Raw genomic sequence first — 27,851 nt, 5'->3', positions numbered from 1 at the left:
TACGTCCATTAAAATTTATAGAAACCTACCCTACATAATCAAACTTAAACATCTTGCTTAATTCAGTAACAATTTATCATTTCAGTAAGCAGATTGAAGCTTGAAGCATAAATTTTTTCATGAAATTTATTAATTACTGGAATCCAGAAGAAAAAAAAAAATTATATAACTTCACTGCATACATCTTTTTCAGTATAGCAGTTACATATTATTACAGAGGTTTTATCGCTTCAGTAAAAGCCCCTTTTGAAGGCAATGTGCTATTGCAACTTTCTATTCATTTGCTTTTACTTACATTCATTCTTTTCACATAAAATGCTAACAGGTCAAATTAGACAAAATACCACAACAGTAAAGAAATTGTATGGGCATCTTCTGAACTGACTACTAACTACATTTTGACTTTCTATCTGCAGCTTGACAGAGTGCTTAATAAAAAGGAAACATTGCATGCTCGAGAAATACAGAAATACCCTATAATACTGCCATTGCTTTTGGTGTGTATTTCAATTACAATATACAATGGCTTTTTTAATAACTATACAGAAAGCATAAAAATTGACTTATATTTAAAACTTCGACCTTGCCGCAATTTGCTTGTAGGTTGCTTTTAGGTTTTCCACATTACCTCCATCCATGTGGATTTTTAGTATCTGAATCTTCAGTATTGAGAATATTATTCATTACAGTACTTTGTAAGTTAGATGTACAAGTTCACTAACATGCCAGTCGTTAATGTGCAGGCATTAGCAGATATCACTTAAATGTATAAATAAATGTATTTAACCTTTTCTAAAATTGTATGCAAAATATATCACCTGCGAGTATCAAATGAATAATCATCTTATAATGTTGACCAAAAAGTAGGAAATAGTTCTGCATCAGCCATTTTTCCACTCCTATTTTATTCCATTCCTCAGTTCTTTGTCATGTTAATTTAGTGTATATACTACACATTTTTATACATAAAATATTCATAAAAAGTGGTAACAAATTACAGCCTAAAGAATTATTGTAAGTGGTATAACACCTAATTTTATAGAAATATAAAAATTGAAAGTTTTTTAAAATGTGGAGTAGGTAGAACCATTAATCTACCACATGTAACCTAACAAGAGTCCAAAAACATAATTATGCAACAATATATATTACAACTCAGTTTTTAGTTGTTAAATGTATATACACACACACCCCCGCCCCATACATGACAAGTCAACTCACAGCATCGAATAGTTGGTTAAAAAGCTCAATAAATGTAGTACTTGTTTAAAAAAGAAAAAAAGCAGAGTAGTGAAACCATATATCTGGCCTTATTATTAAGCCATCTATTTACATGTACAGTCAAGCATTTGAAAGGGGTATACAACTAGCTTTACATGAAAATTACAGCCTGTACATTTTCTTTCTGCACAGTATATAGTATAAAGAAGCTGCACTAGTATTTATAAAGAGACTGAACTTGGGGAATTGGCAATGGGACATGGAGCCATTCACTTCTACCAGTGGCCCAGGTCTGTGGTAACTGAAGTTAAATCATTTGACAGATGGTCGGTAGTTTTTATGAAATAGGCTGGTGCTTTCAGTCCAGTTCCTGGTGCTTTTGTGATATGGATATCTATCCACTAATCCACTATCACAAATGGGTACTCCCGTTGGCAGCCACAGTAACGATTGAGTGAGCATGGAGACTGAACAAGCCTCTCAACCCTTGCTAGAGGTCTCTCTCTCTAGGTCAGGGTTTGCAGCACTTTGGTGGGGCAGTGGGGTGAAGCTTGCACTGCTGCTGCTGCTCACGCTGTACCTGTTTAGTGGACAAAAAGAGGACTTCAGTTTCCAATGCTGTAAGTCTGAAAAGTTTCACAAACACTGAATTCATGTTAAAATGAAATTTTCTTTCACCTGCTTAAACACAAAAAAAAATATTTGGAGGGGGGAGGATGGGGGACAGAAATCATGCAAAAAACCAAAAGCATTGGCGAAGGTTAAAAACAAACAAGATGAAACCAAAACCCCATACCCTGCAACTCTTGAATAAAATCTCCTCCTGCAGAGATAAGATGTATTTTGAACAATACAACACAGAAAAATACTTTCAATATAACTTAAGGTACTGCATTTAAAACCCAAAATGTGGTGTTAAGCATTAAACTGAAAACTATTACTTGAAGGGCCTCCTAATTTATCTGACATCAAGGGCTTAAGCAGAATTAGTTTGCCTCGCTGACACATATCCTTGAAATATAACTGAAGAATGAGACCCTTGAAGTACTTTTGTTTTACACTACTAAAAATAAAATTAATGTAGTAAATAAGAAAATCCACACTATTAGACAAGGGTGCACATAAAATAATTTGCTTCAAAAAGCAAAGTTTCCTGTGTTGTATTCCTAAATACGCATCCCCAGAAGTCACATTCTTGGCCTTTAAGAAGACACAGGTCCAAAACTGCGTTATCATTGCAGAAGGTGGTCTAATTTAGGAATGAGTAAAAAGCAAATCAAGGAACAATAGTTGGTTTTCTCCAAGGTTTCACTCAGGGTTTCCAGTAGTGGTTAGTTTCAACTCATTCACTTTATACTCAGTATAGCTAGTATAGATCATAGAATAGTTTGGGTCGGAAGAGACCTTTAAAGGTCATCTTGTTCCAACCCTCCCTGCAATGAGGAGGGACATCTTCAACTAGATCAGGTTGCTCAGAGCCCCATCCAACTTGACCTTGAATGTTTCCAGAAATGGGGCATTTACCACCTCTCCGGGCAACCTGTTCCACATCCACATTTCCACCATATGTTCTTCAAAATCATTCTATTTTAAAAGAACACAAAATACCCCACAATTTCCCAAAATTCTACCAGTTTTCTCCTTCCTCTTTCCTAATATTTAATGAACTACACAAAGCAAACCTTTTCAAATGCTTCAATAAGAATACACATAACTACACTGCAAGAGTCAAATGCTATTTAGTTGAGTAAGCTTTGTTATACTAACAGTCCGAAGACATTTAAGAACTACTTAGACAGCGATCCTGGCAGCTGAACCAAAGAGCAAACAGGATCCGTGGAACCAGCACAGTATTCAGAAGTTACCTGCTGTGTATTGGTAATTCACGACAGCAAGGGCTCAAGGACCTGTTACCACTACAAAGTCAATACCGCCACCTAATGGTGACGAAAAAGTATTGTATTTATTGCCAGATTATTTACAGAAACATTTAAACAGAAAATAAAAGTCTGACACCTGCATAGTGGTTCAAATGCCTTTGCACAAGCACGCAGTCTCCACTTTTTTTCCTTCTATTAATGTAAAACCATTCATGCCGAGTTTGATGTTAAGAACTGTATTACAGAAATTGCCCAAGTCAAAATGCAAACAAAACCAAAAAAATTACCGAACTCTGAGAAATAAGGTTGTATCAATCAGATTTCTGAAGAAATGATTGAACCATTTTATTTTGTTGTAAAAATGAACAAAGTGAATGTTTCAGAAGGGAAGCTTATTGAAAGACTAACTTTCCGGCACGGCTTTTAATACTGCACAGATGTCTCAAACAGTTGTTATGAAAGCATGTTTTCCCATATCTCAGCTTAGTTTCAGTATAGTTATTCAATGAATTTTTAAAGCACTGAACATTACTTCTACGATATTTTAGCAGTTTTTGATGCATATGTAACATGTTTGACAAACTAAAATACAAGAGGGACTTTATCATTACTAGTGAACACTACCAACAATGTCATCTGTAAGGAGTTTTTGCTTTAGAAAGCTCTAATTTAATACTTCACAGAAGATGAATCATCATTTTCGAAAGCTATGATATATAGCAGAGGAATCAGTCTCGGTATTGGCATCATCCTTAACATGCATGCACGTTTCTAGCAAGTAAGTGGTCCTATATGTGCATTCTGTGTCTACAAAGAAAACCAGCAACATCCTCCATGAACATGAGTTTCTAATTAAAAAAAAAAAAGTAATTGACGGGGAAAAGTCTGGAACAGCTATAGTTCTTTTCAAAACCCCAAAACAATGAAATAAGCTAGTTAGAAAGTATTTTGAGAAAGGATTCACGAAGAAGCATGGGAAAACGATCTTTTTTCTGAAATTTCTCCAAGTAGAAGAACAGTTTTAAGTAATCACAAAAAATTGAAATAGTATGTGGAACATGTTGAGGGGAAGGGCAGGGAAATCACACTCTTTAGGAATATTTTTCCCCAAAAGTCTCTTTCATTTACTTGTTACCAGTGAAAAAGTAAGTTATTTCTATATATTCTAAACTTCAGAAGTTCATATCATCAGATGATGTGCAGCTGATATGCTTCATAATATTGACTTTTCTCCTCAAACAATTTGCCTGGACTGAACTCAAAGCAAAGTACTCTCTCCTCTCCATGTTTGCCCTCTGTCATGCACAAAGGCCTGTGGGCACACTGCTGAAGCAAGTGTTTTGTAGGTGACATGTACAAAGAAGAAAGAGAACTGCTTACCAAAGTCAAGAAGGGGGGCGGGGGTGGGATGGAATCTCAGTGAGGATAAATAAATCAGATTACACTACGCTATGATTATTCAGAAAACATGAAAATTAAGTTTATTTTGTCCTATACATTTTTATACTAGGTTGATTCCAGTCAATGCTTTAGAAGGGTATGCTAAGTGTTTAATTATATGATATAAAACTGAAACGTTTGTTTTAATCTTTCTTAATTCTCTTTTACTGAAACTATAAAAGTGTATTATTCACATATCTTAAGTATTAGTTTCTATCAAACGTAGCATCACAGTTAACATCAATTTCTACTCTGTATTATCCACTACAAACTGCAAAAGTGAGCAGAACACTAACAGAATACTCATCTTTAAAAACACCATTAAATAATTATCTGTGAAATACTGACTATAAAAGTGTTCTCACACATCAAGCATGAAAAAAGATTACCAAATACACCACCAATTGGGCCAAAATTTTATTATCTTGAAATGTTCTCCACTCACAGTAGACACTGTTACAGTAGACACTGTTCCTGGACAGAGTTAAAAGACAAACAAGGAACTAGAAACGTGGTCAAGTTAGACCATAACCATTTTAATGAATGTATCTGGGAACCATCAGACAAATGATTTCTCTTTAAGCCATCTACTTCACAAGACCATTTTATTGGAAAGGGAGAAATGCTGCCAGCATTCCAACTGTAGTAGCTTAGCTGCAGTATTATTTGCCATGTACCCCTAAACAAGCTTGAAAAAGAAAAAAGAGAGGAAGGGAAGAAAGCATAGACGTAGGAATGCTGTCATCCTGTTACAGTATCTAAAATTCCAGCTCCTTCTCCTCATCCACATCTAATTCACTATGAAAAAACACACGCACTGGGTGGAATAGGGAAGTACAAATCTGTAACTCCCGCCTGCTAAGTTTCAGCAACCATTGCATTATAATTTTAGCCATTAAGTCGTACAGTTAAGGAAAGGCAATGAAAAAGAAATTAGTGTGTAAAATCAACATGGATAACTGGAGAAGGTTTTTCCCAGCTCTAAAATGGCGCTCCCAAAACTAGGTCTACTCTATTCCTAATGAGGAAACGGAGAGTTTACACGCTACTTGTACAAAATTGCTTCTAGGGGCAATCCTTCCTTTTGGGTGCACTGTAGTCACAAACTTATTCTGCATCTATCTACGAAGAAGTCACAAAAACTTTAGAACCTTTTAGGGCTTCATTCTTCCAGGGAAGGCTGCAATGAAAATGTTAATCTTCCCTGACAATTCAGGTTAAACATAGCCCCACTCCAAGTCTCAGTGAGAGTACCGCATGTTAGCGTGGTTCTCTGATTTTTCAGCTGAAGCTATGTACTGTCTATCTGGGGTGGAAGGACAAAAAAGGGGTTGGTAGAAAGTTAACAGTGAAATTAACCAATTCATCTTCCACCAGCTTCATTCACATTCATCATTCATATGAGGCAAACATGAAAGTTATATTCAAAGCATTCAATTCCAGACATGACCATAAAATAAGAAGTCCAACTAAACTCAACCAAGAAGCTAGGAAATTTCCTAGTTTTGTCTGGACAGAGTTATAATCTGTTCTTCCATTTACACTGTATTTCTGTGAGACTGTTTGATTGTATCAGACTGCCTGGGGACAGAGAAGGAAAGACAACTCAACATACTGGCACACTTCATAAGTCCTGCAATTTTATATTTTTTTTCCACTAGGTTGTCAATTCAGCCAGTATGCTTCAGAAAAGGGGCTTTGCATATCATTACTCTTCCATTCAAAGGACGGAGGAAAAATAAACATATTTTGAAGAGATACAAATCATAAGCAGTTACGCAAACAACAACCACCTTGTGTGGTTAAGTTAGCCTTGTGATGTTAACTTTTTCCTCACACATCCTTTGCACCCGTTTATTATTTGCAGCTTTCACTTACTAACATGACATAATCAGCATTTCAAAGAAAGGAAAGAGTCTATTTCTCTGTGAAATGCCCAGTATATTAAACAATCAGAACATAAATTCTTCTTTGTTTCTGCTCAGCAGTCTGATAATGGAGTTACTTAGCAACAGATGAAGCAACTGAACTGTGTTGCCTGATCCACATTTCACTGTAAAGTAACACTCACAAAGGCATTATTTAGCTGCTGGTTGCCTCTGTATAGATGTATTTTTGAAGTACAAAATCCATTAGTCTGAGATAAGCCCACATGAAAACCCAGCCATCATGTACCATCTATAATGGACTACACATTTTGAAATTAATAGAAATTGTCGGTAAGAGTCACGTGATTTTGAGCACCTCTGAAAAAGGAAGAAACAAGACAATAAAAAACAAAACACACAGACTCAATTTACAGTATTTACAAGGAAGCTACAGAAGCTGTTTAAAAAGGGGTTGAGGGGAAGGAGTCGTCTTCATATAGCAGACTGACAATCTATGAACTTCAAATACACAAACCAAGCCCTCGTATGTCAAGTACACTTTTCTTGCCACTTTGATTTCAGAGGATGAATATTTACTTATTTTGAAAACAAACATTGACACACACTTCCCCAAACCACCTTTTTCACCAAAAGAGTAGGAAGTAAGATGTGTCACAGCAAATATTAACAGTGGTTTTATTTTAGAAGGCAGTCTTAAAAACAAAAGCAAGCCACAGAATTTGACAAATCAAATAGGATTATCATTTGCCACAAACCGTTACTCCCTTTTAAGCTACTCCGCAGCATTAAACAATTCCTATCTTTTTTTTTTATTTTGGAAGATGAAATTTTTTATTTTACAACTGCATGAGAACTTCTGACAAGTTGTCTTGGTTCATCACACAAAATTACACTTCCAGCAAGATTTGAAAGTGCCTTGCCCCTAGCAAGTCAGTCTCCGTAGCTTTGTCATCTAGTGGAATCATTCAAGTGTTATTTTATTCTAAAGATTCAACACCCTGGAGTTCATAACAGCTTTATAACTTATTTCGTGTTTACATTTCTAGAACAAGATTTAAGGAGCTGAATTTGGACTTTACAAAGCTAAACCAACTTTGCCACAAGTTTATTTTTTCCTGAAAAATTAAGATTGGGCAGCAGCTTTAAATACAATTAGACATTAAAAAAACCCCTACATTCATGAAAAATTGTGCAAGAGGTTAGTTTTGATAAGTCACTTGACGAATTTTTAGAAGTGACGAAATAATTAGAAGAAGTTTCCTATTTACTTGAGAGTACATATTTTTGTCTTATTTCCAATGAAAAATTAATGTTACATTTCCAATAATGAAGGCAACCAAATAAAGTGCAAGTGAACAACATCTTTCCTGATTGTCTTAAAAACAAGAAGATACTTCCTATATCCCATTTCAACTGAGAACTTAAATGACACTTCAGATAATAAAACCTAACAACTGTAGGTCAGTGCTAACAACTGTAATGTCAGCTTCTTAGGTTACATTTCAGACTATAAAGAGAATAAAAACTTCAATGGCAAGAAGTGTAAGACATATCTACAAGGAAGGCCAAATTAACACCTTACCCACATATTTTCCAATGATTATGCACTTATGTAGGTATTTCTACATACAATAATCTTCATGTACAGTTAAGTAATCTTTCATGTACAATTACGCAAACCTTGAATATGCGCAAGTTTTTCCTCTTTCATTCAAGGATAAATTTCCCTACCTTTCTCCAGTTAATTTTTGCAGGAGTATGCTTTCCTCCCAGGCTTCTTGAACTTTCATTTCTCTTTTTTTTTTTTAATTAAAAGATTTTCCATGGATTAAGATAAATATTACAAAGACTAATTTTGACAGTAGTCAAGATTTTGTTTTGATAGGGGAGGAGGGGACTTTTTTCTGCATTTGAACTATTTTGAGATCTCAGTTTTGGCCATTATCTCCTATTTCTCTACTTCCTACAGTTCTGATCAAAACCGATAGAAACCATTCTCAAATGAACCATCTTAGGCATCAGTTTGTCTACTTGAAGCCAAATATCAAATGACTGAGTACAAGGTATGCCATTTCTTACAAACGCAATTTATTTGTTCCAGTTCAGCAGTTTTCAAACTAAAGGTTATAACTCTGACATTAGCTGATAGTTAAGAATTCAACTGCAAGCAATTTTTCTACTTAGTTGCAAGAAAAAATAAAAAATAAAAAAATTAAAGCCAGTGATCTCCTATACCATTTAGTAGATACCGGCTTTCAACATTAGAAACCATCATTTCAGAGACTGCTTGTAATTAGGACACAAGATAGTTTTATTACTCCTCAACAACTCCCTTCTACTAGCACAGGCACACTACTCTACTGCATCCTGATGAGAAAGTGACGTATTTCAAGAAAAGATTATCAGAGTGTATTATTTGTAGTCAAGAACCCAACCTCCAAAAATCTTTTAGTTTAGATAAATTTGCGCTTTTTACTGTAGAAAAACGTACTGGTATAAACAAAAGAAACATTCCGTATGGACTAAGTATTTTCCTACACAAATCGGGCATCTCCCAAACAATTACTCCTGGAATGTTATGTCAAAACCAAAAGTTAGTACGTATCTGGAATAGCATTAGCTTAACTTGTACTTTGAGTCATCTTCTGAGCTACCTCTGTAGAACCTAAATTTTCACAGCTAGAGAACATTTTTAAGCAATTCACTGCCAAAAAGTAGCTATTCAGAATAAAGTTTTAAATAGACGCAAAGCAAAAGAAAGCTTCGACAATGAAAACACTGTGGAAAAAAAATTATGACATGTACTTACTAATTTGTTTTCTTGCATGTATATTCTTTGCAACTTCAGACAGCCTTTAGCTATAATGATCATTCCTTCATCTGAGATCTTGTAACATTGCCCAAAATGAATGTCTTTCAATTCTCTGCATTTTGAACCCAGCTGAAATTAATGAAATCAAAGCAAGTATTTAAGACTAAAGGTAAAAGACCAACAAGATTTGACTGAACTGGAGAGTGAGGAGTTAAGACTTCTTTCTGCTTCCCCGTCCCCCCTTAAAAATTATCCTTCTTTACAAGTTTTTTAAGTACTATACACAACAAGGAAGATTATAATTACATACAAAATGAAGTTGCTAACTACAGTTAACAAAATGGAGCTAAGAGCAGCACATAACAACTAAGTTATTTATTGGGCATATACATAAGTAGCTAACAATTCCTGTATGCTAGGCCATTGACAGCATATTTGATTTAACGTAACTACTTCACAGCTTACCCTAAATGCTCCTTTAACACAAGGGAGACAGAGTTGATGAAACCTTCCTGCATGCCTAACAAATAAAGATCTCAGTCACCTTCAGCTTTCATGATGCAAAAAAGAGTTATTTAAACAATGGTTCCAAACAGCAACTAAGCTCAGGAAAACTCAATCAGCCAGCGGTGAAGTACAGGATGGAGATTTCATTATAAAAGGAATCATTTAATCCCTGGATATATTTAAAAAAAAAAAAAAAAAAGTATGTACAGTCTCTAGAGAACAGCATTTACTGCACCAAGAAAGTATGTCCATAAACCAGTTTTTAAAGTAGAAGAGGTCACCTGATTTTAATTAAATCCTAGAAGAGGGTACCTTCTTCCATGTCCCTTTTTGCACTTGATAAGAAGTTGAACGATATTAGATTTACAAGAGAAATTTGTGGAATGGATAGTTACCTGCTTTAGGCCTTCATCAGTGAGTCTGTCTTGATTGCCTACATGCACTTTCTGAAGAAGAGGACACTGAGAGGCAACTGCGATAATAGAGGTGTCAGAAAGCTGTTTACATCTGTAGGCAGTATACCTTAGGAGTCCAGGACATTTAATTGCTAATATGCATACTCCTGTATCAGATACATTGCGACAATCAGAGATATTGATTTCAGTAATATTCTGGCTTCTTGATGCTATCTTTTCCAACAGCTCATCAGTGACCTGCAAAGAAAATCCAAATATTCAAATTTAACTTTTTTCATAAACATCTTTAATTTCATTAGCACAAAAATTACTATTTGTAAATGCATTTCCATAAGCTATTGGGAGAATGAGAAGATTTGTCTTCCAAGATAAGAGCATACTTTAAAGATACTTTACAGTTATCTTTAAAGAACTCTGCTCCAGCACTTGGAGAGAATAACAGTTAATGGTCCTCTTCATACTTTAGACAAAGAATTCTCCCTGTTTTAAAAAGGATTTGCTTGCCCTTCTATAGCAGCACTCCACTTATGTACCTAAGGTAGCCTCTACAGAGAAGTAAAGGGTTTATATGCCTCTGAAATGCAAGAGGTTTTTACTTAGGCTTTGGTAATCATCCAAAATCAGGCGCCTGCGGACAAATACTACAGTGATGCAGGTAACAATGGAAAACAGTCACCCAAATATAGCAGTGTACGAAAGGGATAAGAAGGAAAGAACACTGTAACAGAAAAAAAGCTAATTAAAACCCAGAAGCTTTCTCCTGTTATTTGCTCTGTTTTAAAACAGAATGCTTGCGTATTTTAAGTGTTAGTCTATGAAAGACCATTAAATCAGATACGTTCACTATTTTCCCAGAGCTCCTTCAAAGAAAAAAGATTCTATCGACTTTGTACCTGTACACATTGTAGTTAGCTAACATGCCAATAATTTTAAGAGAAGCCAGTCCTACAAAGCAGGTAAGAAACAGAAGATATTCTTCATGCTCAAGCTTGTAAGTTAAAACAAACAAAACCAAAGCAGGCAAGATACAATGCATAGAACTCTCTCACTTTAAAAATTTAGTTTCAAAAAACCTGAGGTGACGTATGACAAAAGTCTTTCTAACAAAACCATTCAGGAATACTTATCCACCACTTAGCATAAATGAGATTTAGCTTTAAGCCTGGAGAGGGCAAGAGAGCAATGTGAATTCCTTTTCTTTTTCTCTTACACAGTTGAGAAACAAACACTTTCTTTGCTGCATTCTCCACTAGTAGCAAGTCTAATCTTTTTTCTTGCTATTTCATCAGGCAGCTGTTAGCTAGAAAACATGACAAATTGGGAAAAAAACAAACAAGCAAAAGAAACCCCACCAAAACCCACAAACAACGCGTAAACAAACAAACAAAACAACCCACCTCCCCCCAATAACCAAAAAAGCCAAAACCACCAGACCCTCCCTACACATGGAGAAGGATAACATTTCTGCTTCATATTGGTTTAGGAACTCAGTAAAAAATTGGCAAGATAGGTTTCTCAGGACAATGCCACAACTGATAAATTTTAGTGACATCCCAACATACCTAATAGGCAAAACCATTAAAAAAATGTGTAGTAGAAATAAGCCTACACCTCAAGAAAGTGAAGAAGAAAGACTGATTTGACACATAGTACCTACAGAGCAAAAAGATGGACCTCTGGTCTGAGTGTGCTTTGGAGTCACTTGAGAAAGATCAGACAATCTGCTATATAACTTTCCCACAGTGGTTCATAAATATGTTAACTAGTAACTCTAGAAGCAAGAACTTGCATGCTTTCTTACAAATTGATGATCTGAAAATAACATCCCATGTACATTCTTTATGTCCAACATAGATGAGTTCATGTTGCTCCTTCTTCAAATTGGACCCCCCAATAGTTGTTCTCCTGCACCCCATATTCTCATGAAACTCTCAAGAAATTGTTTTATAAACCTCTCCAAGCAACTAAGTAACAAGAAACCTGAAGAGGGTGGCCGAACAACACAGGCATCCTTGAAAAAGTTTTCCAAGGAGGAAAGTAAGTTACCCTGAACAATCTAAGGCTAGGCTCTGCAAGGATCTCACTAAATGAAATCCATGAATCCCAGACATATTTAATTCCAGGATTGGCTAAAGGCCAAGGAACAACATCAGTTGAAGAAAAAAAGAAAAATCTGTTAAAACAAACAGAGCAAGCACCAGCTAGGTAACCATTCTTCAAACTAGAGCATCCTCAGAAAAGCTCACGTATGTCTTTCAATTAATATGAGATCTGATAGTTCTTATGAATGGAACTACTACTACCTGATGCAGACCTGAATCAAGTAACCCACAATCCATTTCAAACAGCACTTGTCCTCACACCGCTTAACAACTGATCTCAGTCAAAAGAAGCTACATTCAAAAGAGTTAATCTTAGGATCCAGACATTTTCAGCCTCTAGTAGAAAAATCCCTGAAAGCAGAGACATCACCATTGTATGGGTTTCTTTTGTTTACTTTTGGTCAAGAGTACAAGTTCTGAGAACAAATTCCGAGTCATCAAAACACAATTTGTCCACAATGATACCTTCATACCTGTTGACGACTGCTGAGATCCAATTGCTTCCAAAACTGAAAATCTAAACAGAGGTCACGCCAATATTTACAGACTAATGATGCTGAAAGGCAACGCTCATTCAGGGATAAATTGGAAAATATCTGTAAAGAAAGGGAAAAAATATTATTTATCAGAAGTAATCATATTTTAGAGAAAGAAATATTTTATTACTAACCCATCTTGTAAAAGACAGAAACGTATCAGCATGCATTGCAACACACAATTCCAGAACTTGCCCCCAACTTGATTAGTCAAGGACAATAACAAAAAAACCTGCAGCCCACAACAGCTGACAATATTAATAAGTCACATTAGCACAACCAACAATAGAATGTATCCTACTTAAGCACACATTTCTTAGACCAAATTTTAAATGTGCTTCTGAGATGGCACACCTAAAGAATTACAATTACAAATATTAGCTCAATGTTATTTGCACACCATTTAAAAGGTGTTTTCATTCCCCTTCTGATTCAGATAGAAAAACCTTTCATTTCGTTTCTTAGCTGAAATGAAAAGATGACTCATAAAGGTACTAAAACATCGGTCTTATGGGAAGGCGGCATGGGATGGTGGAGCAGATCAGCAAAGCAAATCAGTGTCATACAAGGAAAGCACAGAATTAGCATTTTATACCCCAAGGTTTTGAGCACTACAGCAGCCTGCAAAATAGAATAAACTGTAACTTTATGGCAGGCTCATAAATTGCTGTTACATTTATTATATTCAGCCCTTCCTCAGAAGTACTGTTGTTAATAAATATAAAAAGAAGGTCTGTCAAGAGTTACATATGAAGGTACCCTGTAACCACAAATGAACTTTAATCTACACGTCATCCTGTAATGAAAAAAGGCAATCACAGCATTAAGACACCTACACAGGAATACAGACTGCAAAACATGAAACAGTCCTCCCACTCAACTGATGAGGACATCAAGTACTAAGTAGAAGCACTATAGCTAATCTCACACAATGAGCCCAAGAAAATCTGAAAATGTTGGAGAGTGTCCATAGGAAAGCACTGAGGTCTAGAAAACATTCAAAGAAAATACTAGGACTGTTCAAGCAAGGAAAAGGGAGAGCAAAGGGGGTAAAAAAACTAGAGAGAACAACACTTTCATCTTCTTTGTGGTGGGTAGGACAATTAGTCTCAAACTAAGGATAATGAAGCATTGGAACATAATACCTGGTAACTTACAGAATTTCCATCATTGGAGGTCCTTAGAACAGACTAGATAATCAATTGTCAATAACAACGATTACTGCCCCCTTGTTCTAGGAGATGGCTTAGCTTAGCAGTTTTAAATATGTATATCCCTATAAGACCCCTTGGCGAAGGGGAGTTGGTTGACTATTCCTAAAAGATCTGCAAAATATAATAAGGGGGGGTGTGTCAAATTCACCACCTTCTATAAATGCTTTATCATTCCCATCTTCTTCTTCTAGCTATGAAAAACTCAAAATGTCTTATGTAAGACTCCTCACAGTGCTGAAGGATTGTGCGTGAACCCTGTTTTCCTGCAGGCCTTTGCTTGACCATTACCAGCATCAATGGATGTTTCTTATTAGGGAATCAGTTGAGAAGTGCAGATGAAACAATCAATGCCTGCTTCCTCCCTGCAGTTCTTTGTCTGTACTGGTGATCAGCACCCAAAAAATACCATTACCCCTAGTTAAGCAGGGAAAAAGCACTGAATAGTAAGTGGTGATTTGGCATCTGATGTTCCTACTGCAAAAATGTAATTCTAAGCATTGGAAGAAGATGACTCTGATGATTCTCAGCAATTTTAAATAACTAAAAGGAGTAGGAAACTCAAGTGCCTACAACAGGCACTTTCACTGTGTGAAACAGAAGACCAAATCTTTTAACAGTTACAAAGACCTCAGAAGAGAACACAGCAATAAGATCCACATTATGTTTAGAGAGACATCAGACTGACTCCAGTTAATACCAAGAAGGGATGCCGAGGTCAACATTATAAAATACTTTATCTAATCTCTGCTACAGTGGGAAATAAATATGCTTATTTGTGGAAATACCACCTTCATTTTGAGAAACAAGAGCTTGCAGTTTTTAAAACAATAACATAGCAAACAAAGAATAGGAAAGACTGTTGCTAATCCAACTGCCACTGTGAATATGAAAGCTCTTAAATAATTTTTGTACCATCCTACCAAAAGCTGAAAGCCTGCTCCTGCTTCGCTACTGCACGAGACACAGCAGTAGCAATGCCAAAACAAAAAAGCAGCAAGTTTGATTCTGTACTTTTACACAAATGGTATTTCTGCACAGACAATATTATTCTGGAAGAAACATCTGAAAGCATTTGTGGTCATGTTTTAGTCCATGCTGTACTTAACTCTAGCTGCAAAGACAAGTAAGGAGTGTACAGGTGTTGCAAATCGACTTCCTGAGAAACGATCATCAGAGTGAAGCCACCAGGGGAAAAAGCAGCTGCTGACAGTCCTTGCAGAAGTTCCAGCATGGACAGGAGTAGCCTTAGAAGTTACACAAGTCTTACAAGTGCAAAGACAAGGCCTGGCCAGTTTTGTTGTCTGCAGTAGCTATAAAATTTCCAACTATAAAAGGATTCTGAATAATGCCATGTAAAATATCAGTTTCTCTTCAGAGGTTGCAGTTGTTAAAAGAATATGTATTGAATTACACTAAACGGAATTTAGTAGCAAAGCCTATACATATTCCAGTTTGATGGCACATCATCTTTATGTTAAGGGATTATCTTAGCTGCTGGTTAAAACACTACATTAATGCATAAAATGCTACAACTCACTTTGATGACCTTCACCATCTTTTAATTCAGTTTCATTCTCTAGATATATACTGATACTGTGGCAGCTTAATTGTCCTGAGTTTTATATTGTTTTCTAATTCCCAAGGCTGCATAAACACGCCTGAAAGCTAAAACCATTCCTACCCCCAAGCCTGTTCATTTAACTCCTGCTTATGACAGGTAACTTTGTTGGGGCAGTGGATCCCCTAGTTAGCACATTTAATTCCTGAAAATTGTACTCAAGCATGTACACCTGCATGTCCAATACCCATACTTTTTCCCTATCTAATCTTTCTTCCAGGCACCAGAGAGACTGAAATATTCTTCAGCCCTCTCAAAAAAAAAAAAAGGTGCAAGTTTAATAGTATTTTCTAGATGCATTTCACACTTTCTTTTTTCCTGTTGGCAAGAGGCAGGGGTAGAGGAAGCAGAGTTCTACAAAACGAGCAAAAAAACACCCTACTCCTGTTCCTCGCTCTCTCTCATCTCACCCTTTCAGCTCAAGTTCCTAAAACAGCTGTCAGTGCCTTCTGCTTCAACCTTTTTTCTTGCCCTTTAACGGACTTTCTGGGCCTCAACACCCATAATGTTCAACACTGATGGCCTTGCCTTATCATACCTTCCAGCTACAGTCAGTTCTTTAATGTCAAGCTCTTGCTTTGAAGTAAGTGTTCACAAAGACTCATTAAAGACCACAGTGAAAAGAAAATCCAAAAATGCAATGCCCAGGATAGCAAAAGTCAACTAATAGATAGCTTTCAGTCAGATCACATTCAATCTCCTGAACTCAATTCAAACAGTCCAATTTTATGTCCTTGATAGATATAAATCCCTTACAGGATAAAATCCATGCAAACAAGCTTTACCTTTAAGCAACAAAACACAACTAATTCATTCCACTGTACTATCTACACACACCTGTGGCAATCCGCAATTCTGGATCAGGTGATGGTTGGATAGATTTTAATCCAGCCAAATTAAGTCCTTGCATAGTACACTTCAGACTGTCAAAAAAACCAGTGCCTGACCAAGTTTTGGGGTTTTCTTTAACTTTCTGGAATAAATATTTTGTAAGACAATGGATGGGAAAGGAAGGAAGAAGCTGCTGATTAATATTATTGAAGGGTCCAACCGGACAAGCTAGAAATAAAAGTTCTTCTGTGTAATTCTCTCCTTTACCACCAAGTCTCTATGTGATGGGCTTCAGACATTACACCCTTAACACTTCCCCACTGTTTCTCCATTAAATCTATGCTAGATATTTCACACTGTGTATCCAAAAAGGACTACTTCAACCTTTTGTGCTAAATGTTGGCATTTCAGCAGGAACAGGGCGGCAGGGGGGAGGGAGGGGGGACACTAAACGCCCTATAAATATCTTTTCTTAAAAGATAGATAAGATTTAAATATTGTAAATCCATGTATTAAACTTATTTAGTTTATCTGTAAATATTCAATAACTTTGGCCTTAAACCAAGCTTCTCCAACAAAGTTCAATCAAGTGAAGAAGATACCTAACTGCACTTCTCAACAAAGGAAATCATTAAAAGTCAGTCACACCCATGAATGTTACTAGAAAAAAAGTACAATACTAGAAAATTGTGCATGTGGTTGCTGACACAATATCCTCAGCACCAAGTTTTCCAAAATCAAAAATTCACATCACACAAATCAAATATGAATTAAACATAAGCATAATTCAAGAAAGCATTTTAACTTACCAAAAGACAATCCTAATTCAAAAATAAAAGATTTTTCTAAACCCACAATCAAAGAGTTAGAATTATTGATTGCACAGACTTAAGAAGCTTTTGCCTCAGGAACAGAAGCAAGAAAATGCCGTTTATTGCTAATACCATTCTTTAACTAACTTTAAGAACGAGTTACAGCTTTATGAACATGTACAAAATACAGACCATAGGCCTCAGGGCAGAAGAGAGATTATAAAAAGGTGAATCCATGCATCCCCTACTTCTGTACATTGTCTTCATTTGAAAGATCTTTCAATCTAATTAGAAGAGTAAAGGTTTCTGTGAATGAAGCTTTCTTTTCTCAATAAAAATCTTTTGTATCCAAGAAGAATAGATATCTATGAAATTGTTTTCATTATGTTGCATCAGCTAGATTTGTCTGAAACCAAAAAGTTCATGGCATTAACAACAACAATACATAGAAAGAACATTAAAATGTAAACTCAAACATTTCATGGTGCCTAATGAATTTGACACATTCATTCTTGGAAAACTGCTCATTTGTTTCATCAACTGGGTACAAATTTTTTCAGCAACTAATTGAAGTTTTACTATCAAAAGTAATTCTAAAGTACCATTTAATAAAAAGAATATGCTTAGTACATGACATTTTACTCTGCACTGTTAAACACAGTATTTGTTAATTGTAGGCATACAGAAATTAAGCTTCCAGTGGTTTTATGATTATGAAAGGTTGTTTTGTTCTATTTCAGAAAAAAGAATCATCTATCAGCAGAAGACAAATGAAGGACTGAGAAATGTTTGCTTAGTTTTTAAGAGGTTTTATCACTTTATCCACAAATAACCTCAACTGAATAAGGGCAACATGAATGATTCACGTGCACCTGAATATATGAAAAAGATATAAGTACTCAAGGCACACAGCTCTGAAAGAAGCCCCAGTACATCCATAAAGGGAATCAAGGTAAAAATGCTCTTGTGATTAACAAAAATGCATCAGCCAGGAAAAGCAATGGTGTGATTTCACATCACAGCCAGGCTTCTTATGGCAAGCTGCCATTAGTAGGAACAGTTTCCTCGTCCCCTACTCCTGAATTTTTGCACCGCATTTAGTGACTGTGCCCAGAGAAAGTCTTTTCAGGCAGCTGATCCTGAGATAAAGTTTTGCAACGTTAGATCAATGTCAGATTAGCCATCTGAATCAACTCACTCTGCAGTTTCATGATCACTCTACAGAACACAAAACTAGCAGCAGGAACATGCAGCCAGAGGTTACAGAAGGGAGACAGACACTGCCCCTAACAGCCACTTGCTAACAGATTGACTTAGCTGTAATGCAAAACACAACCTTTGTTTCTGTCTGTAAGAAATGACAGGAGACGCTGATAACATACCTTTCCTACTAATGGAAAGAAAGGGTTCTGACGAATAAGCAGAATATCTTTACTTGAAGGGGCTGATAAAGTTTTACTCCCAGCCACCCAACTGTTCTCCCTAAAAGACACCTGTGCTGCTTCTGAATCACCACAACAGGTTAAAAACTGAGACACTAAAACATACCAAGATTTGTGAAAGATCAAACACAGGTCAGGCACCCTGAGCAAAAGAAACAAATAAATGAATAGGAAATGAAAGCAAGAGTTACATTTAATTTACTTGCATTCAAATACTGCACAACTTGTAATCTATCAGTCTTCTCCATGCAACAATACATAGTTTCAGGGATGTAGACCAAGCCAAGCAACATCTAAACAACATTAGGAAAAGTTTTATCGGCCATGGGGGGTGAGTGTCAAGGCACCTATCTGCCTTCAGGAAAAGCAGAAATTTCATTCCAAGACATTTGTCTCCTCCATCACATAACTTATTCTGTTATGTGAAAACCTACATGCTTACACAAAAGCCACCTTTTCGTACACACCTGTGGAAAGCAAAATACCTATTTATTTTTATAATTCTACAACAAATCACAAACTATATCAGGACATCTTCCAGAACTTTATCATTGAAATAATGTCCATATACTATCTTTGCTTTTGTTAGTAGTCTACTGACACACCTTTCCTTCACAACTGTGTCCCTCAGCTGCACTTCCAGAAGTTCAGCAACAGCACAGTGAAGCAAAGCTGGTTCATTTCCCTACTGCAATCACAGGGTGACAGTGAGCTTCATGAAAAAAAAAAACCCAAAAAATCAATGTTGCCATATTATCCATTGCTACAGAAAGAGGAGTTCAGAAGAATAATTAAGATTGAAAGAAAAGAACATTTACCTCCCTGCATCAGCCACAAAGTTTCAAAACCCTTTCCATTTTTCTCAGTGCTACAGCTAAAAGTAAGGCTCGACACAAATTCTAGACAGGATAAACTGATGGGAACACCAGCATAAGAAGGAAAGAAAGTGTGACTCCAAACAATGACTCCAAACAGTGACTCCATGAGCTTGTGGATGAAGTCCAACCCAAATTATATATTTTGATGCCTCTGCCTCCTGACTAGGCCCGAAAAAAAAAAAATGACTGTATCTCCAGTCTTTTCAGGTATAATTTTACTAAAAATAAATGCCAGTGTTCAAAAATCAGAAGGCAAAACCAAAGGTTCTAGCTCTGGTGTATCAAACCCACTTAATATGACTCAGATAATCTTAAATGCAGTGCTAGTAGCACAGTGCTAGCAGCACTGCATTTAGTATCAACTTTATCAAAAGCAAGCACGTAAGTTATTACAGCCAGGAAAGAATGAGAAAAACAAGTAAAAGATGCAAGAAAAGGAGCCAGTAGTGCCTCAAATAATATTTATGAAAACCTTAAGTTAAATAAAATACACACACACACTTACCTTCTCTTCATAATGCATTAGCTCTAAGCCAAAATTGACAGAGTGTCTGCTGCAGACAGAGCAGCATGTGCTCAGGCTTTATGAAAATAAAAGCAGCAAACAGAGCAGACATCAGAAAGGTCATCTATTCTAGACCCTTCTCTGTTTTGAAGCAAGTTCAAGCACAGCTAGAACATCCCTGATAAGGACATTCCCCTTGTTGTTAAAAAAAAGAATTAATAAATAAAAATCCCACCTCCTCACATAACCTCAGACAGGAAACCACCTTTGCCAAGACTTAAATGTTCTCACACCATGTCATTTTCCAAGTTTGGAAGGAGGAGCCGGGGAACTACAGGCCGGTCAGCCTGACCTCGGTGCCGGGGAAGATCATGGAGCGGTTGGTTTTGAGGGTGCTCACGAGCCATGTCCGGGACAACCAGGGGATCAGGCCCAGCCAGCACGGGTTCATGGAAGGCAGGTCCTGCTTGACCAACCTGATCTCCTTCTATGACCAGGTGACCCGCCTAGTGGATGAGGGAAAGGCTGTGGATGTGGTCTACTTGGACTTCAGTAAAGCCTTTGACACTGTCTCCCACAGCATTCTCCTAGAGAAGCTGGCGGCTCTCGGCCTAGACAGGTACACTCTTCGCTGGGTAAAAAACTGGCTGGATGGCCGAGCCCAGAGAGTTGTGGTCAATGGAGTTAAATCCAGTTGGCGGCCGGTCACGAGCGGTGTTCCCCAGGGCTCAGTACTGGGGCCGGTCTTGTTCAATATCTTTATCAACGATCTGGACAAGGGGATCGAGTGCTCCCTCAGTTTGCAGACGACACCAAGTTGGGTGGGAGTGTTGATCTGCTCGAGGGTAGGAAGGCTCTGCAGAGGGACCTGGACAGGCTGGATCAATGGGCTGAGGCCAACTGTATGAGGTTCAACAAGGCCAAGTGCCGGGTCCTACACTTCGGCCACAACAACCCCAGGCAACGCTACAGGCTTGGGGAAGAGTGGCTGGGAAGCTGCCCAGAGGAAAAGGACCTGGGGGTGCTGATTGACAGCCGGCTGAACATGAGCCAGCAGTGTGCTCAGGTGGCCAAGAAGGCCAACGGCATTCTGGCCTGTATTAGGAATAGTGTGGCCAGCAGGAGTAGGGAGGTGATCGTGCCCCTGTACTCGGCACTGGTGAGGCCGCACCTCGAATACTGTGTTCAGTTTTGGGCCCCTCACTACAAGAAGGACATGGAGGTGCTGGAGCGTGTCCAGAGAAGGGCAACGAAGCTGGTGAAGGGCCTGGAGCACAAGTCTTATGAGGAGCGGCTGACGGAACTGGGGTTGTTTAGCCTGGAGAAGAGGAGGCTGAGGGGAGACCTCGTCGCGCTCTACAACTACCTGAAAGGAGGTTGTAGCGAGGTGGGTGTTGGTCTCTTCTCCCAAGTAACTAGCGATAGGACAAGAGGAAATGGCCTCAAGTTGCACCAAGGGAGGTTTAGACTGGACGTTAGGAGAAATTTCTTTACTAAAAGAGTGATCAGGCCTTGGAACAGGCTGCCCAGGGAAGTGGTGGAGTCACCATCCCTGGAAGTATTTAAAAGACGTGTAGATGAGGCCCTTAGGGACATGGTTTAGTGGATATGGTATGTTGGGTTGACAGTTGGACACGATGATCTTAGAGGTCTTTTCCAACCTGTATGATTCTATGATTCTACGATCTCACCTAATTTCCCTCACATCAAATTAAGCTTATTATTTCTTTTTATTTGTCAAAGGACAGGAAACACAGTCGAACTTCTTATCAATTTTCTTGCAACAAAAGACTGCATCTCAGTTTAATTTCAGTTTGAACAGAATCTTCCAACTATTATCACAGGCCATGTTTCCACAAACTCTAGCTCTCCTTTGATGCCTCCAATTTGTCGGTGGTTTTTTTAAGGAGACCCCAGTGACCACAACCTAATGCAGTACTCTAGCAGAGGCCTTAAAAGCATCAAGCACAGCAGAGAACTTCCTTTCCGTGTTCTACGTACACAGTTCCTGTTAATACAGCTCAAAAGGAAATCTGAAGTGTTTGAATGGGCATCACTAAGTTCACTCAGTCTACAGACCATTTTACACTAGTTAACCTTTTTTGATTAAACAGCAGCACTGCAAAGAGGTAATCGGTACAACAGGAATATTTATTTCTGCTTTCCAGAAATAAATAGCAATGAAATTGCAATAGGCATAGATTTGTGATATATAGCATAAAGTTTTGTAATCTTCTGCATTGCATACTTACAAACAGCTCCCTTATTTTTTTTTATCCACATATCTGTCTAGGTTACAGTCAAGCTGACTGATCTATAATTCCTTAGTTCCCCTCAGATTTTAAGGAGAACAGATTTAAATTACGCTTTACTCAAAGGTAATCACTCTCATCTACAAAGCTTAAAGATGAAATTTTGCCCACTAAATAATACTTTATTCTGATACATATTTCAATGACCAAATGAAAAGTAAAACAACCTACAAGCTTGTTTGATCTGTGGAACCACAGTTCTTTTATCCCCCCACACTGATGAAGAGACCTTTTACCCAGCCAAGGGAACAGGATCCACTGGCACACTGCACTATGAACCTCCTGATTCAGTAGGGCCCATCCGATGATCTGCAGGCCAAGTTCAGTCTGACAAAGCCTTCCATCTCCATCCAGTCCCATATCCTTCACTTTGGGAAGACTTAACAGCTGCTTAACAACAGAACAGCACCTGAGCAGCCCATGGCAGCCACCTCTAAGGGGCCAGCTATTACTTAGGAGTTCCTACAATGTTTCTTTGGGCTTGTCTCCAGTCCACATACAGACACAGGTGACAGCCACTCCTGCACTAGCAACACTGCATCAAGAAGTCGTGAAGGTGGGAATGAGGGGAAGGAAACATTAAAAAAACCAGGATCTGGCTCCTGAGACTTCTGAGGATGGAATCTCTTGTCCTTGCATTAAGGTTTGTGTCTCCACTATCTACTGTGAAAAATTTAGTAAAGACTTTCGGTATGTTTGTCTCCGACTCTCTTATAATAAAATAGCACCTTTGGAGAAAGGATTATATTTGGCATATTCTATCTGCATCAAAACCCAGCATATGAAGGCCTTTAGGCACCACTGGTATAATCCAGTTAACAAGACGCCTGGTCAGAAATCTGAAGTTAAAAGTCCCATAACAGAATAGGATGCTATGGAAGCAGCCAAAAAAAAAAAACCACCCACCAAAAAAACAACCCAATCCTAAGTAAGTCTAGCTAAGGATTGAAGGGCAAATTGGGGTGGGGGCGTGGGTGGAAGGGGGTGACATAATTAAAAAAAAACCCAACCAACCAAAAAAAACCCAAAAGGTGAGTAGGTTAGTTCCAGCTGCTGGAATTAAGGGCAGGCTTTTTCAAAAACATTGCAGAAAGAGCTGGACTACACGGAGATGAAAGAGACAAAATCATTGGGGGAGGTGGGGAACATGTCAAAAAAACCTCTTGAAAATACAGATACAAATGAGGTACTGTGTCAATATAAAACAGAAAACCATATGGAAAAAAAATTTAAACTAATCCACAGGTGAGACGAGCATGACATACCTTCACTATTAAAAGAATTGGTTTATGGCAGAGTTACAGATTGATGTTTTTGAAAAAAGTGAACCTAAGTACTAAAGTAACCACAGAAAAGTACTCATACCATTGATCAGAAAAAGTGTTTAAGCCATACTAATCCAGTCAATCCTGTTTCAAATCCTGAAACAACAGAATATTACAGAAAAAATTATCTTCTAATAATAGTGGCAAACGGATGGATTACTTTTTAAAACTACAAGACAAAGTTCCAATTCCGCAATCACAGAGGAGATTAATTCAGATATGTTCATGAGTTTTAAATACTTGCCAAAAAGGAATTTGAATAGTGCATCTATGAAACATGGTGTACCCTTACTAACACATTCATGTATACCTAAAAAAAAACAAAGAAAAAAAAAAAACACAAAAAACCCTACACAAACACCAAACCAACCAAAAACCCCACAGAATTAATTTTAAGTGTGAGACAGACAGAGTAGTAGATTGTTATTGTTTGACAATAAAAGGGTAAAGGAAGTACTTTCTACATTGGCACTGTACAACTAGCAGCACATGAAGAACAGGAAAAGTCATCTGTCTCATGCTCCTCCATTACCATGCCCTGCTGTAAGTTTCACCATCTGACCCCAGAGTAAACTGCTGTAAAACTGAAACCCCATTCCCCAAAATTTAAGACAGACTCGCATCAAACCACGGAAAACATCACAGGCTCCAGTTCCAGCCAGACTGGTGTTTTTAGCTAAGGTTTAGCTGAAGAAAGTCAGCATACTGACTAGGTCAACAGAGTAGCTTAAAAATGAAAAGTCGTTCTCAAAAGAAAACAGTATTAGAGGAACCAAAAAACAGCAAAAGAGACAGGAAAGAAAGCGAGGCTGTTCTTTGAAAATATAGAGTAAGAGGTTATGAAAGCATGTAATTCAAGAGGGCTACAAATACTCAGGCTGACTGTGAAACCAGTAATGCCAAAATTGACTCAACACACACAGTAACACAAATTTTTTCCCTAATCAATATTGAAAACTTGTCTATGTAGTTCAGACGTTTAGAAGCACTAAATACAGTGATTGTCCCCCTTTCTGCGTATTCCATCAGTGATATAAGTTAGAAGCTACCTGTGATGGACACATTACAAAGGTAACAGGTACGAATCAAAATATTTACGGGGCAGCTTCTGGAGCAGTTTTGTCAGTCTTCACCTCCAGTTAATGACTCACAATGCCGTTTACAACGACAAACCAAAAGAAAAGGGAAAAAACTACCCAAACAAAACCAAAAAACACACCCACAACCCTCTTTGTATCCCAAACGGCAGGCCGGCTGTTCGCGCACCCGCGGTGGCAGGGGCACGGCACTTCCCGGCGGGCCGCCCCGCTCCCCCCAGGCCCGGCGGCCGCCGCAGGTGGCGGTGCAGGAGGTGACGCGCGGGCCCAGGCCGGGCCGGAGATGGCAAGACCCCTCGGGGCAGGGCCGGCCACCTCGGCCCCACTGCCTCCGGCTCCCACAAGCCACCGAGCCCGCCCAGGAACACCGGCATCCTGGCGGCATCCCCGGGGACAAGCCCAGCCCCGGGCCTCCGCGCCCCCCCCACCCCCGCGGGGAAGGGGCAGGCCCGCCCGCCCTCCCGTCTCGACCCACCTTGAGGAGGATGGAGGGCGGCAGCTGGTTAATGTCCGGGGCCGGCGGCGGTAGCGGCTCTCGGCAGCAGTCGCCGGGGTGTTCCAGCGGCTCCTCGCAGCCCGCCGCGCCGCCCCTCTCCTTCTCATTCTCCCGCTCCTCCGGCGCAGGGGGCGGCGGCGGCGAGGCGGGCTGCCCCCCGCCGCCGCTGTCCCCAGCGGCGCCTCGGGCCGGCGCGCCCCCACCGCCCGCCGCGCAGCTGTCGGCGGCGGGCAGGGCGCAGAGCTGCGCCTCCCCCGGGCACTGGCAGGCGGCGGCCTCGGGCTCCGCCGCGGCGGCGGCGGCCGCGCAGCGCGGCTGCTTGCAGGGCGGGCAGGCGGGCAGGCCGGCCCCTTTGCGCTTGCACACCATCTCGGAGATGACCTCGCCGGGCGGCCTGGCCGGCCCCAGGAGGCCCCGCACCGGCGAGGGCAGCAGGCCCGAGAGGAGGAGGCGCTGGCAGCGGCCCCGCGACTCCCAGGCGGCGGGCGGCAGGCGAAGGAGGCGGCGGGCGGCGCGCTGCTCCGCGGTGGCGAGGGCCGCGTAGGGCGGCGGTGGCAGCAGGGGGTCCCCGGCGGGCAGGGGCTGCTCTGGGGCGGGCGGGCTGGCGCTGTGCACGATGAAGCAGAGCATGCAGGGCCCGCGCAGGAAGCAGCTCCGGCTGCGCGGCGGCACCTTCCTCCCCCGGCGGCAGCGGCGGTCCCGGTCCCGGCTCAGGCTGCTTGCCTCCTTCGAGAGCAGGTGGCCCATATAGGAGGCGGCAGAGGCGGAAGGGCCCGCGGGGTGTCACCTGCGGTAGGCGGTGGCTGTCATGCTGCCGGCGGGGGCGGCAGGTGGTGGGGCCGGGCCAGGATAGGACAGGACGCGGCGGCGGGGCTGGTTCCGGGCCGCGGCGCCGGGAGGGAGAAGCTTCCGCTACCGCCGCCCTGACCTCCCCCGGGGGAGGTGAGGTGGGCGGTGCTCCGCGGCCCGGCAGCCGCCCGGTGGTGCTGCCGCCAGCGGCCGGCTTGGGAGCCGACGACGGCGGGCAGCGGCCTTGCGGGGCCCCGGCGGCAGGGGCGGCCCTCTGGCCTCCGCTCGGAGCGGCCCGGCAGGGAGCTGTGGGGCGCCGGTAACGGCTCCGCGCGCCGGTAACGGCTCCCCGGCAGGCGCCCCCCCCCACCCCCCGCCCCACACAGAGACACCCCGCGCGTGGGTGTGCGTGTTCACTCTGTGCCTGCGTGTGTCCACATACGCAGCGTACGTGCGTTATTTAAATGCACTGTGCGTTTACATAGAGATGTGTGGAGTGGAGCCAGTATATAATCATGTATGTGTATATATTATTATATATATAGAATATGTATAATATGTACATGTTTTGAATACCTGAAATAAAGTTTTTTGGTCACAGTTTGTAGGGGAAGGTGAGAGGGCCCCTGCCCTCTGGTGCCAGATCGTACGCAGCTGTGCAGGACGGCAGCTGGGTGTTTGTGGTGGCCGGGTGACACCGGCTTTGAGACCACCAAAAGCGTTCCTCCAGGTTTTCTCCGTCAATGCCTTCATCCCGCCAATGTGCTCCTGCAAATACCCGGGTTCTACTGTTTCAAATCATTGTCCGGCCAGAACCAAGGCTCGTGTGGGGCCTCTGAACCTGAACGCCCGGCTCCTGAGAGGGCTCACCTGTAACTGCAGTGTGTTGTACCTCGCTGCAGGTGCCCAGGGTGTATAAATTTTTGCAAATACGGGCCGTAATGCTTTAATTAAGTCTCTCCTCAATGCCTAGCAAAATTTATTTGCATGTTTCAGCATTCAGTTCTAAATTACTGATGTAAATTGACTTAGATATATAGGTTTAAATACATGCGGTATTTTGTCTTTAGTGAAAGGTGCTTGGGGAGGGAGAAGGCAATTATAGCTAGAGCATATATGGTGCAGTACTAAAATAACAAAGCGCAACAGAAGAAATGCACAGTATTATATACTGTGAAGCAGATCTTTTGGCCTTTCGCCCAGGAACAAGTTATGTTAGGATTAAAATACCCATAGCACCATTATTTTTGTTTGTTATCTATATTATTAGTCTCCAATAACTCAGTAAAAATATGTTTGCTATGAGAAAAATACTAAATATACCGTTGAGTAAAAGTAGAGTAACAGAATATTTTATCTGAATTTATAACTCACTGAGATCCATCAATATAAACTGCAGCAAATTCTGGCAAAAATGTGGCAAGGTCTTTTCCTTCCTCAGATTTCAGAAATATATTTCAATAAGAACAGACAAAGACAACATTAAAAGAATATGAAAGTCCAAGTCAAGCCTTCAAACCAGACGGCATTGAGAATAAATGCTTGTAATGTCAAATACTCAAAATAAATCTGATCTTTAAACCTGGCTGTGCAGCTTCTAAATAGTCATTGTGACATGGTCTTTACTTATATCATCACAGACTAGTACTCCCTGCAGAAATGCTGGCGAGGGTGCCTGACTTCTGTATGTCACTTTCATGTCTGATAGTCTGATACATATTGCCCTGGT

The 27,851-nt window shown here is 40.0% G+C and overlaps 1 protein-coding gene across 1 annotated transcript in view; it reads right to left on the bottom strand.

The window, feature by feature from the left end:
* The window catches only part of FBXL17 (F-box and leucine rich repeat protein 17), a 296,586-nt gene extending 270,291 nt beyond the window's left edge, over nt 1-26,295 (bottom strand). Inside the window, exons 1-4 of the mRNA XM_075137474.1 lie at nt 25,313-26,295; nt 12,741-12,863; nt 10,145-10,402; nt 9,240-9,371 (exon numbers count right to left, since the gene is read on the bottom strand). Coding sequence (XP_074993575.1) covers nt 9,240-9,371; nt 10,145-10,402; nt 12,741-12,863; nt 25,313-26,080 — 1,281 coding nt within the window. The 5' untranslated portion in view covers nt 26,081-26,295. The remainder of the gene's footprint in view (nt 1-9,239; nt 9,372-10,144; nt 10,403-12,740; nt 12,864-25,312) is intronic.
* Nucleotides 26,296-27,851: the final 1,556 nt, after the last annotated feature.

The sequence above is a fragment of the Calonectris borealis genome, chromosome Z, assembly GCF_964195595.1.
Source record: "Calonectris borealis chromosome Z, bCalBor7.hap1.2, whole genome shotgun sequence".
Lineage (NCBI taxonomy): Eukaryota > Metazoa > Chordata > Aves > Procellariiformes > Procellariidae > Calonectris > Calonectris borealis.
Note: the sequence above shows the minus strand (reverse complement) of the source record. Positions and strands in the feature narration are given on the sequence as shown.